Genomic DNA, 16,831 nt, shown 5'->3' with positions numbered 1-16,831 from the left:
CACATAAAAACTCAAAAGAGCTTGATTAGTTGTGTCCCCCTATGTCCCTAACTAGCCTAAAAAACTAAAACATAAATAATAAAAAAAGCTAAATCCTGCAACAAGTATTATTTTTAAAATTATTTGTAAAATGATAATAAATGTTCTTTAAACAATGATTTAAATATATATATTGATTTGGTACTTTGTAGTTCGTAATTCAAGTCATTCCACAATTTGGGTCCCACACATGACACTAAAAACTAGTAGAAGTACGATTACGTTTTCTGAGTCTCATTTTGTCTTTAGATCTTGTATTATAATTATGGTAAGAACAATTTTTAATAAAGAGCGATGAAAAACGCACGTCCTGATTAGTAGTAACATTATACATGAAAAGCCCAACTTATTGATATCCGCAATTTTAAGAAGTTTAAATTTATAGAAACATTCAGTCATTGAATCATTAAACTTTGACCATGTTATAGCTCGTAATGCCCTTTTCTGGAGTTTAAATAACTCATCTAAATAACTTGGAAATGTGCTACACCATATTATGTTGCAATAATTTAATACTGGTTCAATGAGTGATTTGTATATTGTCCAGAGAGCATAGGTTGGTAAAAAATGTCTTACTTTATATAGTATGCCTACATATCGAGATATTTTCCTAGCTGTAACATTGATGTGGTTCTTATATGTGAGAAATTCATCAATATGTACTCCAAGGAATTTAGTCGATTTAACTCTATCTATTCTTTTATTGTTGACATAAATATTTACATTCTCTAAATTACTTGGATTTCGCTGATTGCAGAAATTTATGTAATTAGTTTTTTTAACGTTGATTGATAGTTTATTGCACATGAACCAATCCGAAACATTTTTTAGTTCACCATTAACTAGTTCTATGAGCGTATCCAAGTTTTCGTGAGATGCAGATATGTTTGTGTCGTCAGCAAATAAAACAAAAGATAACGAGTTTGAGCAATTAAATACATCGTTAATGTACAAAATAAAAAGTAGAGGCCCCAGAATTGAACCCTGTGGTACACCGCAATTTATATCCATCAAACACGAACTTGTGTTATCAATAGACGTAAATTGTTTCCTTCCACTAATATAGTTTCTAAACCATTTAAGGGCCGTGCCTCTTATGCCATAGTGTTCCAATTTTTTAAGAAGTATATCATGGTTGATGGTGTCAAACGCTTTTGACAAATCAATAAATATTCCGATGGTATTTTTTTTCTTATCAAGCGCATCGGTTATTCGTTCAACCAGATCTATAACGGCCATAAAAGTAGAACTGTTTTTTCTGAAACCATATTGTGCATTTGTGCAATTTAAATTCATTTACGCATAAAATTAAATATGAAACTAGATTTAATTCGTCACTATGACGAATTATAAGTTGAATTGATTTAAATAAAGATAATTGATTGATTTAAGATATATTGATTGATTGATTTTCTCAGAATCTTTAGTTATTTATAATATATGATAGGATCTTGATAACGCAAATACAATAGCCGAAAACTTGGATACGCTCATAGAACTAGTTAATGGTGAACTAAAAAATGTTTCGGATTGGTTCATGTGCAATAAACAATCCGATCAAAGATAATAATAAAGACATACAGTAAGTTACTTTTTATCTAGATTTCATTATAAATCATGTGTATAATCTATACACTAAGAAATAAAATCGAACAAACAATACAGATAATAAAAAAATACCGTTTAACGCGTAGTGCGCGTGCAAAAATCTGTGCACTCACGGCAATTTTTTAAACGCTTAAAATTGCCTGAAACGTACTCTAATTTCATCGAAAATAAATTTTGACAATTTTAAGTGCGCGTACTCATGCGTTATATGCTCTACGCACGTAATTGTATTACCATATGATGATTTATGACCTGAAATTTATGAGTACCAAATTTTGTTTAAAAGTGATTCATGATTGTGAAGATATGATTACAAACGTGATTTTGTTAAATCGTGTATAGACCGCGTAATTTTTGATTGCGCACATAAGGAATATACTCTGAAAAATTGACTTAGCTAGATAAAACTGATATCAAGATAATTCACGGACAAAATAATGCTAAATAAATAAATAAAGATCCTGACAGAATCAAGAGCTTATATGCATGATAATGCATATAAACCTAATAAATGGAACCAACAATATGAAAATATGAGTTTAAATTATTTGATGTATTGTGCATTTTAGTAAATTTTTAAAGTTGAGTTTGTAAATTGCTTTTTTATTTTTAAATATTGCTGTCGTTTATTTTATTACAGGAAATAAAAGTTTTTTTTAAAGATTATAAAGGATAACAATTTTGATATTTATTTATATAAGCAACAAAGGACATTTTGTTATTGATTGCTTGTTTCTTATTGTAGAGAAGTTTACAATTTTAAAATTCCAATAATGGTGGATTATTTAAAAATACAGAAACATTAATACTACAAAATAAAACTATTGTACAATTAAGAAACACCAAAATGCAAACAAAAATAGAATCTAATACATGTTGAAATTAATTATTAAAGTCAACAAATGTTGGACAAGATTCCGACCTGTTTCCTTGGTTAAATGTCAAGCATATTACACCGTCTAATTATATTTCACAGGTGACTCTTCAAGCTTCTTCCAAGTTGCATGATTCAATGTTTGGAAAAGTTATTGTAGCAACAATGAGTTTCTTTGAAACTACCCCATCTGGGCGTATTTTGAATCGTTTCTCAAAAGACATGGATGAATGTAAGTAAATCAAGCCATCAATAAATAATTATAACCTGTTCTGTAATATTCCCTGTTAATTGGTATTAATTTAGACTTGCTCAAGTCTGTATTTATTGTCCTTTTTATGTCATTCCATACGTCATCGTTTTGATTTTTGTCTGAAAATACAGACTTGTGAAACACGTATAGAAATCGATTTGCAGACCGCAAACGTCCGATGAGAATGACGTAGGTTATCATACCGTATTTGGCTATATCGGGCGAGCGATATGTAAATATGGATTTCGATTCAACCAATAATAATTTTGTTTAAAAATTAAAAGATCGAGTACTTTTCATGTTCTTGGAGAAAATCCCATTAAATGTTTACCAGACTACTAGGCATATAAAATAATTTCTAGCCTTCAGAAACTTTTATCAATGTACAAAAGTACACACGTGTACGTCTCCACACATTGTCTAAACGTAACATAGCGCATGCGCATCATCTTAGTTGTTGTGAGTCTTTGAAATTCTAAAATATGAATATTAAAACAGCGTACGAGTGAGTAGCCAATCGCATGCGGCTGAAACTAGTCAACCGGATAATCTATGCACCAAGAATTCTTGGTGTCAAACCAATCCAAACTCAAGTAATACATGTATGAAACGCCATATGTGCAAAACATTTTATATTTTTACTAATATTAAGACAAAACTACAGACTAGTGAGTGAGTGGCCGAGCAGTTAAGACAGTGGAACCGTAATTACGTAGCCATAATATCGGCAGGGGTTTGAGGCTCACTCACTCCATGGTTTTGGTGGTAGAACAAGTCTTCTCCGATAAGGACTATAAACCGTAGGTCCAGTGTACACATCTAGCTCGTGTGCACTTTAAAGAACCTAGTACATCTTTCGAGACGAGTAGGGGGTTACCCCGGTGTATTAGTACATCACAGCCATTGATCACCAACTGGGCCCTCTGGGAGACCAGTCTTTGACTGAAGAGGTTACCCAGTATAAATATAAATTTCAATCAGACTAGTATTAATTATACTATAGTGGGATAACAAAGACAATGACCCAGTAGGGAGAATAAGCAAGACAAATGAAATATTGTGGGAAACCTAAATCATCTTAGATTTCTGCATTGATGTTCTACTATACGTACTAAAATATTGTTAGATAAGATAAAGCGCAACAAATTATATACTAACATAGCTATATAGGAAATATGAATCTTAGAATCAATGTGTTTGCTTACTTTCAGTGGATGTACGTCTTCCCTTCAACATGGACCTGTTTTTGCAGCAGACCATGCTTATAATACTTTCCTTGTTTACTGTTGCTAAGGTCTTTCCATATTTCCTCATTGCTGTGGTTATAATGGTCGTTATATTTGGTGTTTTAATCAATCTGTTTCGTCATGGTTTTCGAGAAGCAAAGCAGCTTGACAATATTCTACGCTCACCATGGATAACGCACATATCGACCACAGTACCAGGTCTTCCAACAATACAAGCTTATAACAAGACAAAACACTATGAAAAACAGTAAGTAAAAACTTAAATTATTAGGTTTGCTACCCTTAAAGATGTATTGTATCCCTGGAAAAATATTTTTTTAATAAGCCATTTTGAAGTCACATAATAGTTATTCATTTTGACCAAAAATTGGATGGGAAAAAGAAAAAACTGTAATTTAAAGCAAAAAAATAATCTAATAGGCTGCCAGCCAATAGGTTTTTGGTTGAAGTTAACCTTATATTTCGAGGGTTTTTTTCTGCAGAAGTACAAAATGGCCTATTCAAAGTCTGATTTTATTAATCTTCATTTTTCATGTTTTTGGGGGACAAAATACATCTTTAAATTCCCCCAAAATTACGATCAAGATTAAAAAATTAATTTTTTTGTAGAGGAGTTGGCTACATGTTCACAACACACATCAGCGCTGTTCATTTACTAAGGCTCTGTCTACACTTTAAAAAGATGTGCCCGAACCATTGATAAAAGCTCTCCATGTGTCCCTGTCTGCTAGCTCTTCCATTGTGAGATCTGTGTCATTTTCCAACTGGGTGACATACTGTAGTTCATCATTGGTCTTCCTGCCTCTTAGTGTCATGATTGGGCTTCCAAAACAGTGTCAGTGTTATTGGTTCAGAACTTCTTCTCAAAGAGTGTCCCGACAGTCAACGATATCTTATTGTGATTCCATGTATAGATCATCATTTGAGATGTGTTATCTCCAGTTTATGTTTTGAGCATGACGAAGTCCTATGTAGGAGCCATCAATGTTCTTTTTATCACCTTTGCTGGCGATTCATCAGCATCTTATTGTAGATTTTTGCTGCTGATGGTAGCAGGCTGATTCCTCTGTAGTTTTGTCTATTGCTGAAATCTCCTTTTTTAGGAATCGGTATAATTGCCGCTTGTCTCATAATGGGTTTTTCATTTGCTGGTATTAGCGTGTGGATGACCATTGGCTCACTGAGAGCTCATCTGCCCTTTTACAGCTTTTGTTTTTAGTGCTGATGGGAGTCCACAACCCCTCCTCACCTGGAGAACCAGGTGGTAGGAGAGGGGAGGGGGGCTTATTTGCTGACTTTTCGACCATGAGACAGGTGGCTACTGGGTTGTAGATAGTCTCAACAAATCAAGTAAAAAGTGTTTGGTAAAAAATAATTTCAAATTCTTTTTCGATATTAATTCTGTAAATGCTGTCTTATTTTGATGAGTATTAGGCACAAAAACGTTTATACTACTAATGTAGATTAGACAATTTTGTTTAGGCCAAAGACCATGCCATGCTAGAATTAATTTGCAAAACAAGCCTATTTTTAAACAAACATCGTCCTAAAAAGTCAACATAGTCTATTCTTTGCTAGCTCCAAAAAATCAAGGATTGGTCATTCTAAGTAGGCCTATGTTTGTCATCCATGTATACAAATTTGAATGGCATACATTGTTTTAGGTTGTCTCTAAGATGCAGACATATATTTAGGGCATAATGTCTACTTCTGTCTATTACTTTATGCATTAAATGTTTCTTATTTAAACATAATGTTATTTCATAGGTTTGAGCTTCTTCTTGACAACCACTCTGTAGCTATGCTGTTATTCAACATGGCAAGTAGATGGCTGGGTCTAAGATTGGATTTTGTTTCAACACTTATGGCCACATTTACTGGGATACTGGTAGTGCTTTTCCATGGCAGTGTATCTGCTGCTTACAGTGGTCTAGCATTATCCTATTCATTACAGGTACCATGTTTCCATTATTAATTTACAACTTAAGATAAAATGTATTTGAAAACAAATATACAGCATACATATAAGGCCATGAAAATGAGTACTGTGTTCACATGTCTTGGGTCACTCTTGGCTTCATCATGTGAATGGCCACTAATGTGTGAAATCTAGTGAGAGCGACCCACGACAGGCCGTTCTCGATAGAATTGGCACATGAGGCATGTGCATAGCTGTCGAAAGCTTCTCACATGCGGATGACATCTTTTTTTGTACATGATATCTACAACCTTTCTTTTGAAGTCAAATATGGTAGCATAATTACATGGACGTAAGTCAATAAATAAATTTAGGAAACTTGACTTTTTGAATACCACATATATTTTTCAATTTTCCCTTTAAAATTTAGAGGAAAAAAACACAAAAAAAAAACATGTTAAACCAGGTATCATATTGTTCACTTTATAACATAATAAATATGTTTATAGATGATGGCCATCTTCCAGTTTGCTGTAAGATTGACAGCAGAAGTAGAAGCAAGATTCACATCTGTGGAAAGAGTAATCAAATACATAGAAGTAAGTCTATATAGATATAGGTGTTTCAATTTAATCTCTGTTGCAAGTGCATACATTTTTTTGCATGCATCTATAATTCTTGTCAACATAAGATTGACATAACTTTGTTAAAAAGATTCCCTGTAGCTGTAGATGTGCAAAAACTTCATTATATGAAGTCAGAGTAATCATAAATTATGCATGATTTTATTAAAATTTATAGTTTATCATATATTCTGAACAAAAAATAATTACGGAACTTTACGGATTTCATAATATGGATAAACTTTTGACATGATAAAAATATGGTGCTACACAAAAAATTATGCGAGTATGCGTATTTAAAATTCAAAATGCGCAAAATTAATTTATAATCAATTTCGCTTTGTTTGTTTTTTTCACTTGAATTAAATTTTTCCAGCTTTTTCTAGTAATTAAAAAAAATAGCTAATTTCGACTTGAAATGAAATCATATGAGCATGTTGAATTATACAATTTGCTCGCGATTTAGTAATTTACAAAATATTGTCAAAATCATGCCTATTTTTAATCTATTATAGCAACCGTGACCCCAAATTTGTTTAACTTATAATGCAAGTTGATAAGTTGTAGATATGAATTCATGCAAAAGTGTTACCTCTCGGATGTTATGACGTCAGCATATGGTCACCTGAATATAAAATAGGCTTTTTGCCTCACAGCTCATCACATTTAATAGAGCGCATCTCACTAATCTGTAACTTAATTTTTTTTTTCATGTAAACATTTTGTATATCGGATGTTGTGACAGGGCCAGTTGAATTTAAAAAGTCGTATTTTCATCTTTTGCATCATAGTTCATCATATTTAAAAGAGCGTGCATCTATATTCTACGTGTTAAACAGATAAATATGTTGTTGCTCAGATAATTTACTTTAAAAGATGCTATCTTTGTGTTTCATTTTTATGACGTCATCATGTCGAAAATTGGAATAAAAGACGGGTCCCGTAATTTTACCTATGCTAAACTGTATGTGGTATATACTATAGTGTATACTGTTTAGACACAAAATAGAGAGCACACTAACATTTTGTTTTCTTTAGGTCATAATGGCATAATCTTTTTTCTGTGTGCAATATTGTAACATACTGTATGATTTGCACATGGCGTTTGTGTTGCAGATAACTAACTCGTCAAAAGGATGAGTTCAAATTCAATTTGTATTCATTTATATTGATAAAAACTACTTTTACTACTATTATTATATGTTAATTATTATGTTAGCATTCCTCCGTCTAAAAAATCCTGGATCCCCTTGAGCACATTCTAATTAAAGCAGATTGAAAATAGGCAATATATTCACATTTTTCAATAATAGTTAAAATTCAAATGAAACTTAATCCACTCTCTCGTATAGTGAGGGCTTAACATGGATTTTGTGCTCATTGTTTTTGCTAAGGACGTGATGTGATTTGACTTTATTTATTCATTGAGGGCTGGTTTTGTATCTCATTTTGCATTGACCTCTAGTTTCACTAGTTTTGTTTTTCAGTGTATTTCTCTATTTTTAAGATTAATAAAATGTTTATCTATCTGCCAATAATTGCATTAGGATGTACCTACAGAGGAAATTGAATATTCTAAAGAAAAGAACAATGAATGGCCAGTAAATGGTGAGGTACACTTCAAGGATGTCTGCTTGCGCTACAGACCAAACTTACCACAAGTTTTAAATCAAATTACCTTCAATACCAGGCCAAAAGAGAAGGTTGGAATTGTTGGTAGAACAGGATCAGGTAAGAAAGAGTGAACTAGAGAACATTTTAATGATTAATTAATTGTTAATTAATTTGTATTTAATTAATTATACATTAATTTATAATAAATTTTGTTTTGTGCGCCACACATAAACACTCAGATTCGAACAGCTAGCTTAAATCGATATCATTATTTTATTTTCAACTTGAACGATTTTAAAATTCAACTCAACGCAACTCGCCATATTGTTACATCGACAGGAAAACAGGCTTAAAAGCATTCTGTTTGTGGGCAACAATGACTATTATCTTTTATATATCAAACTTTTTAAAGTTTAAAGCCACTAGACCTTTGTTTTTTTACCTATTTTACGGTCACACACTACATTTTATGTACAAATAAATACTATATGTGCCTATTATAATAATTTATTTGTCTTTAAATGTTTAATAATAATAATAATAATCATAATAATGATTCTAATAATTCAAGCAGCCTGCTATAAATACCAGAATGCATCGCACAGATTGATATTTCCATATTGTGATGTGATGCAATCAATCGTGAAAGGATAAAACAAATAAAAGAACCGTAACGTTTCAGCGAAAATAACAGTTCTTCGCCAATTTATATTAACGAATTCTGCCAAAAATGGAAAGACAATTCAGTAATGAGACAACGCTGACCTAGGCCTATAGCTATCGTACAATGTTCCTACGCTATTAAACCTAGCTGAAACGATCCACGATGGGATGTTCAACGCGAGCTAATTAGCTAGTGCATTGTTTCTCTATTTTTATCATAACATTAAACAATAAAAACGTATTTAAAACAAGGAATGTCCTGGTTTAATAATGTTTTTAAAGTAATACTGTATATATGCATTACCTTTACAAAACCTCAAAAATTGTAGGTCTAGTCATGGAGCTATAAATTAAATTTTATAGCTCCATGTCTTTAATTTCTCAGTGTCTCTATCTGTCAATTGAGTACAGTAACTATAGTACTGAGGGAGACTTAGGTAGTCCATTCTCCGATATGTTCAAGCAACCTCAGGTTCACTTACTAGTATGCCCTCAATAATTTAATTTTTATTATGATATGACTATATGAATTGATATTGATAACTTAAAGATGTATTGTTCCCCAAAAACATGAAAAAATGAAGATTAATTAAATCGGGCTTTGAATAGGTTATTTTGTAGTTATTCACTACAAAAACAAAAAAGAAACAACAATGTTTCACTTATAAAATGACAAAATAAATGGTTAAATTCAACCAAAAACCCCATTGACTGGCAGCTAATTTGACTATTTTTTTGCTTTATATTACAGTCCTTTCAGGTAAAGAACTTTTTTTCAATCCAATTGTTGGTCAAAGTGAATAACTATTATGTGACATTAAAATGGCATATTCAACAAAAAATGTTTTGAGAATTATTTGTTCAGGGGGACAATATAATCGTTGAGGATAGAATAGTTTTTATATTTATATTTATGTTTCTGTTACTGTATAAGACAAGCACCATCATTTCCACAAATAAAGTTATCTCATCTATAATATTGTGTTCATATTGACATAGAGTTTCAGCAACACACAATATAGTAAACCATGTCACTGTCACTGTACACTTTAGACATGTCAATTTTGTTTGTTTAGCCTCTTCCTCCATTTAAGTTTAGATTCCACTGAATGTGTACTAAACATAACTTGATGACCCATTAGATGCACCTTGTCTTGCTAAGATTATTTAAAGCTAATATTTATACCAGTTATGTTATTATTCAACCTAATATATCAGAATGTTTTGGTACTGATTTTAAATTTCAAATCATTAACAAAGAAAGTGACAATGCTTGTTTTTTTTTTAAAGGAAAGTCTTCTCTTGGTGTGGCACTGTTCCGTTTAGTTGACACTGAAACTGGTTGTATTTTAATTGATAATAAGGATATTCGTAATATTTCTTTATTTGATCTACGATCCAAAATGTCAATAATCCCACAAGATCCAGTACTGTTTGCTGGAACACTCAGGTAGGATCTAAATCACCATCTTACTTTAATTACAACAAGTCAGCCTTTTTAATCTTACTAACTGCCAATGAAAATGCAGAGGTGATTTGTCCAACCTAACTTATAACACAGAAATGCTGGAGTAGATTTTATTTATTATACATTTTATTTAAATAAGGTTGCCACAAAACAAACCAATAATACAAAGACAGCACTGTTATCATGGACCTCAGGTAGAAGTGATACTTGTATCACAGAGGCAGATTAATGGCCTATGAGTGCTCACTTGCCCCTTTTCACAGCTAAAATGAAATCATGAACTATTTGTTTATATCTATTTTTTTAACGACTATTAATATTACATGTTTAAAACAAACCCTGTATCCTGTGTCACCATAGGACCAAGAACAAAAAGTTACTATGTACAAACCCTGTATCCTGTGTCACCATAGGACCAAGAACAAAAAGTTACTATGTACAAACCCTGTATCCTGTGTCACCATAGGACCAAGAACAAAAAGTTACTATGTACAAACCCTGTATCCTGTGTCACCATAGGACCAAGAACAAAAAGTTACTATGTACAAACCCTGTATCCTGTGTCACCATAGGACCAAGAACAAAAAGTTACTATGTACAAACCCTGTATCCTGTGTCACCATAGGACCAAGAACAAAAAGTTACTATGTACAAACCCTGTATCCTGTGTCACCATAGGACCAAGAACAACAAGTTACTATGTATCCATAATTTACACACAAATATTAGAATACTTTTATCTTGTTTGCTTATTATATAAATGTATTATTTCCATAACTGTTATTCTAAAGTAGTGTTCGGATTTATTTTGTGGCATTCGTATGTCAGTACCTGTAAGTTGTAAAGCATCTTTCACACTTCCTCTGTTCCAGCTCTGACACAAACCTGAACTTGAGCCGGACCAGAGCATGTGTGAAAACTAGACCCTCTATACTAGAGTGTTTTTCATGTGTGAGATGGCAGTTTTTTACTATTTGAAACAAACTTGGTGCTGGTTGTAATTTTGTTGTGTTAATGCATGCAATGTATCCTGACAACACACAGAGCCTTGCTTTAAACATGGCAGTGTAAAAGTATTACAATTACAACCAAACATCATTCAAAACCTTCTTATGTTGCATTCATTATACAAATGTGCCAATATGGATTATGTACATTAAATTGTTACATTTATTATGTAGATATAATTTAGATCCATTTGATGTATGCAGTGATGCTGATATTTGGAATGCTCTTGAAAAGACCAAGATGAAGCATGTTGTAAGTTTATCACAACAAAATTGATTTAAAATTGTATTTATTTATTTCTAATGTGCTTTCACTAACATTTATTTATAAAATTAAAAACTGTAAATTTTATATATGGATACAGTGACATATCCACTCCCATATTCTGGCACTTCACACTTTTTTGTCAAACTGTGTAGAAAAGAAAAGACCCTATACCTGCAATTTTTTATATTTTGTAAAAATAATGCATTTAATATTACTTTAAAAACATCAAACCAGGTCATTCTATGTCTTAAATCATTTATTCATCTTTTTATTTTGGAATACCATAAAACTGACTTTCTCAACAAATGATGGAATATGATTTAAAACAAACACTATGGTAAAATTCCATTAAATGTATGTTTTATGGTATACTTATAATAAAAAGAGAAGAATGTGTTGTGTTTTGAAAATAATTTTAGTTCAACATTAGAATTTACCTTGTTTCTATTTTTAGGTACATGGACTTGCTGAACAGTTAGAAGCAACTGTAGCAAATAATGGTGATAATTTCTCTGTTGGAGAGAAGCAGCTACTGTGTATGGCCAGAGCTTTACTTCGAAATAATAAGGTACATTGCATTAATTACCCAGTCAGCATCTGCCAATTAAATTTTAAAATGCTACTAGTTCTCCAAATTTGGTAATTTATGTGGCGTACATAAGGGTCAAAGGTCACATACTGTAGTGGTCAATATGGTAAAAATAATAAAAGGAATAAGACAGTTACTAATTGCATAGTAGTACAGTTTTGCGCATATTGTTCAGGGATTTAGGATCAAAGTTCAAGAAGCTAAATTTTAATTTGTTGTTAAGTAGGGGAAACTATGATATTCTTAGATTAATGAACCACTAAACATAAACAGTCCCTTCAACAAATGGTCTGTAGGGCTGGTTTCCCCGGCCCTCCCTTTATGGGGTATTTGCAAGTTTGTAGTAAGAAAATGTGAGTTCATGTAGGAGCACCATTGAACATCTGTCTAGTTTTTTTCTTTTTCGTGAACATGCTCAGAATGAATTTCTGACTGTTTGGATTGCTTGTGTGCATCACTAGAAGGTACATGGAAAACCCTGTCATATGGGTCGTTGATTTGTCCGTAATTATTGCATTTTGCCGGGGATTCCCCATCATTTAAGTATTTCCGTAGTACAATATATTTATTTTCATTTCCCTACGTCCGTAATATTGGGAAGAATTTCCATAGTAATTACGAATGTTTCGAACTTTGAAATAACAGTGTTTAATTGCTTCTTTCTGCAAATTTCGATCATTTTTTCTTTTCTGGAGTGTAGTTTAAGCAACACTGTTGTACAGTATAGTGGATAAATGAAAATACATTTTGGAAATTGTGGTTTAATTACTGACTTGTTTAGCATTTATTTCAAAATAATACAATTCAACGTTTTGTTCAATATATTTATAGCAGCAGATTCACATTTTTTGTCTAAATTTTTAAAATTATTAATTGATAATAGGCCTAGTAATTAATTTGTATTAATTGATTATAATTGCTAGAACAATATTACCTTACCGGAAGTACCTTCGTTGGGGACTTTCTCTGACGTTCACATTGAACGAAAAAAACAAAAATGTTATCCTTAGTTACCGGTGGAAAAAAATAGGCGGGATAAATACTGCTGTTTACTACTGTAGCTCGATAGATATAGAGTGTCATTTCTGGCGAACTATAGGTGCCATTTATCATGAATTTTACGTGCGAGCATACTATTTCCGGCCACCTAAAGGTGTCATTTAACAAAATTCGCTTCGCAAATACTTGGTTTCTATATGGCCCTGGACTCTTGGGCAACCCCCTTATAATAGTCCTGCCACCGCCCCTGGATCGAATGCCATCCATGTGATCACATCACTATCTACTGTATACAATGCCATCCATGTGATCACATCACTATCTACTGTATACAATGCCATCCATGTGATCACATCACTATCTACTGTATACAATGCCATCCATGTGATCACATCACTATCTACTTTATACAATGCCATCCATGTGATCACATCACTATCTACTGTATACAATGCCATCCATGTGATCACATCACTATCTACTGTATACAATCTTTGTTTTATTGCATGTTTAACAAATACGTATATTCTATATATCTTCTTTCTTTATTTTCTGTTGAAAAGCAACAATAATATTGTAGGGAAATTATTATTAGTTTTGTTTATTATACTGTACTTACAGATACTGATGTTAGATGAAGCAACAGCTGCTATAGATACAGAGACAGACAGCATTATTCAAAACACTTTAAAAGAAGCATTTAGTGATTGTACAATACTGACAATTGCTCATCGAATACATACAGTTCTCGATTCTGATCGAATTCTTGTATTACAAAATGGAGAGGTTTGTGAATTTTGTTATATTATATAATCTATGTAAATACGGCATCAAATGACTATACATTGTGATGTCAGAACGTGATAGTCTACAAACCAGAATTTTAAGGCCCAAAGGTCCCAATCCCGGGATTGCCACCTTTAAGAAGGAAAGTGAATGAATTTGCTTATTTATGGTTATCTTTGGCAATTTACCTAAATACTGTATATAAAACAAAACAATACAAACAAAAACAAGACTTTCCCTAAACATACTTTGAAACCTGCAGACAATACAGCCATGTCTGTGTCCAGTTTTGGAAGAGTTGGTTGTAATGTCAATACTCAAAATGTAAACACAATGAGCAGTTTAGTTGTACTGTACATGTTTTCTATTTATTTCCAGATTGTACAATATGATAAACCATCTGTATTAATGGAAAGTACCACGTCACATTTTAATCAATTGATGATGTCAACAGTAGGTTCTACAGACAAAGAAACTGATGTTTGAGATAATTGTTTAAATCATTTGAACCTGCATTGTGACATTGAAAAAATAGCAATATGTAAAACATCATTATGAATGTATAAAAGTTTTATTTCTTGCTTATTAATAATAATATAATAATATTTATTCGGTCATCAATGTAAAAAATAACCAGGAATGAGAATAGGCTAAAGCCCAAACAGATTCTGCACTCACTCCATACAATACAAACATAAAAGTGTTCATAATGTGATTAAGAGGTTTAATAAATATTGTTAACATATAGTTTATAAAAACATAATGAAAATATAAATAATTGTATATATTAAACACTTAAATCAGGACTACTGGTGCAGATAAATAACAAGGTATTCAATTTTAATGTTATGCAATCATGTAGAGAAATTTTACTGAATTTAGCAATTTTTATTTGAAAATATTAAACAATGCATTACACAGAGTAATTAAAGTACTATTTCCATTATTAATATTTATTATTTTAAATATAGCTAAGTATAGCTTTTTTATGACTCTAAAATTATAAGTAAATAAAAGTATCATTTATCATAATATAAAGTGTTGGCATGTGGCTAAGTTCCCTCCTAAAAATGAAAGTGTTAACTTGTCATCGTTGTTATTGTGGCTATGTAACATGGGGTAATATTGTTTGTAATGAATGTATCTAATAACTACCAAAGTAAGATATTGTATTTTTCATCATTTATGTGCAAACAAAATATTGTTTTATCTCTGAGAATTTGAGTATGAGTACATTCTTTAAATGAAGTTTATCATACTCAACCCAGGACTAATAAGTAAATTCAAATTATTTAAGTTTTCCACACTTACTTCCATTACTAAACATAGTTCAGTGGTCGAGAAAAACCATAGTTACACAATCGGGCTCGTATGCACTTTAAAGAACCGAGTTCATCTTTTGGAAGAGTACTGGAGGAGTAGGGCCCTACTCCGGTACATCTCAGCCCCTGTAATGAACAGACAAATGGTGGTGGCAGCACTCGATTCGGAAAAAAAGGAAAATTGTGTCGTCCACATATGTGTGCAATTCAGGCCAGTAGGCCGAAATTCAGAGATTATTCCTCCATATTTTACATTAACATTAGCAAACTTTTGTTTACAAACTTTGTCACTGTTTGTAGAGGTTTGTAGAGCTGGTTTTAGTAATACTGGAGACTGAAGACGTTGTTCATCTGCAGGATATGGGACCACAAAAATTTTTATTTGATTCAATTCAACATTTATTTCTTCCTTCAAGAAAATGAGGTAAACATAATAAATTCAAGTAAAATATATAACGAGTCAAGAATGATAAATTAATATTATTATGATTAAAAAGTATAAAGTTATCAATAAAAGGAAGTAGGCAGTGCCAAAGAAGAGAGAAATATTGAAATTACCTTGAAATTAAGGCTAAAGCAAATTGCTTATTCGCCTCTCTGGAATTCGACATCTCTTACATACGACTAAAACTTCTGGTGGTGGTTTTTCCAGTGTTCTTTCAAATTAGACTTAAACTGATTCAATGACTTTGACTCTACAACAACACTCGGCCAAGCGTTCCAATCGTTAACTACCCTTGCTCCAAAATTATTTGATCCCCATTTAGTTTTAACCCGCGGCTTTGATAGTTTGAAAGAATTACCTCTAGTATAATGGATAGTTGTCCAATTTATCCAATCCTTTCAGTATTCTAAATACTTGGATCAGAGACGCTCTCTTTCTTCTATAAGCTAACGTAGAAAGATCAAGTATGTTTAGCCTACATACACTCATTATTTTATTTAAAATAACTGCGAATGCTTCACTCATAATATCTGAATTTTATTTTAAAATCCTTGAATGTATCTCATCCGGACCTGGCTAAACCACTTAAATATTTAGTTATATCAGACGTTAAAAACTTCATATCATTGACCGGAATTATATCTGGTTTATCAGCCATTTCAGGAAACTCCTCAAAATTCTCCACTGTAAAAACTCCAATAAACGATTCATTAAATAATTCAGCTTTATTTATTTTTGACGACACAAAATTACCCTTATCATCTTTTAAGTCTGGAATAAAAGGCTTATATTTTCGCTGACTATTTACATAACGCCAAAAGGATTTTGGATTTATTTTAACATCAGACGCAATTTTTTTCTCTAATGAAGCTCTTGCCTTGCTGACTTCATTGGTTACTTGATTTCTAGCTAAACAAAGCTATTGCAATTTCTGTGGTTTTTACATACTTATACTTATTCCATGCTTTGTGTTTAACTTTCATTATATTTTCTACTTCTTTATTAAACCATAGCTTATTAGTGGCTTTCTTATGATAAACAGACCGAAGGGGTACAAACTTATTTATGCATTCTTTTAGCCTTTCGGAGAGGTACGAAGATGCATGAG

The 16,831-nt window shown here is 32.0% G+C and overlaps 1 protein-coding gene across 2 annotated transcripts in view; it reads left to right on the top strand.

Annotated features, from left to right (window-relative positions):
- The window catches only part of LOC140050378 (ATP-binding cassette sub-family C member 5-like), a 95,867-nt gene extending 79,815 nt beyond the window's left edge, over positions 1-16,052 (top strand). The window contains exons 16-25 of one of the 2 annotated variants that reach the window (XM_072095541.1): positions 2,624-2,753; positions 3,986-4,268; positions 5,789-5,975; positions 6,449-6,538; positions 8,110-8,293; positions 10,130-10,289; positions 11,489-11,567; positions 12,037-12,150; positions 13,792-13,956; positions 14,335-16,052. In XM_072095541.1, the coding sequence (XP_071951642.1) occupies positions 2,624-2,753; positions 3,986-4,268; positions 5,789-5,975; positions 6,449-6,538; positions 8,110-8,293; positions 10,130-10,289; positions 11,489-11,567; positions 12,037-12,150; positions 13,792-13,956; positions 14,335-14,442 (1,500 nt within the window). In that variant the 3' untranslated portion in view covers positions 14,443-16,052. Of the gene's footprint in view, positions 1-2,623; positions 2,754-3,985; positions 4,269-5,788; positions 5,976-6,448; positions 6,539-8,109; positions 8,294-10,129; positions 10,290-10,667; positions 10,794-11,488; positions 11,568-12,036; positions 12,151-13,791; positions 13,957-14,334 lie in introns of those variants that run through there. The other variant, XM_072095542.1, reaches the window with a different exon arrangement.
- Positions 16,053-16,831: the final 779 nt, after the last annotated feature.

This window comes from Antedon mediterranea, chromosome 5 (assembly GCF_964355755.1).
Source record: "Antedon mediterranea chromosome 5, ecAntMedi1.1, whole genome shotgun sequence".
Classification (NCBI taxonomy): domain Eukaryota; kingdom Metazoa; phylum Echinodermata; class Crinoidea; order Comatulida; family Antedonidae; genus Antedon; species Antedon mediterranea.
This window is presented reverse-complemented; position numbering and strand designations above follow the sequence as displayed.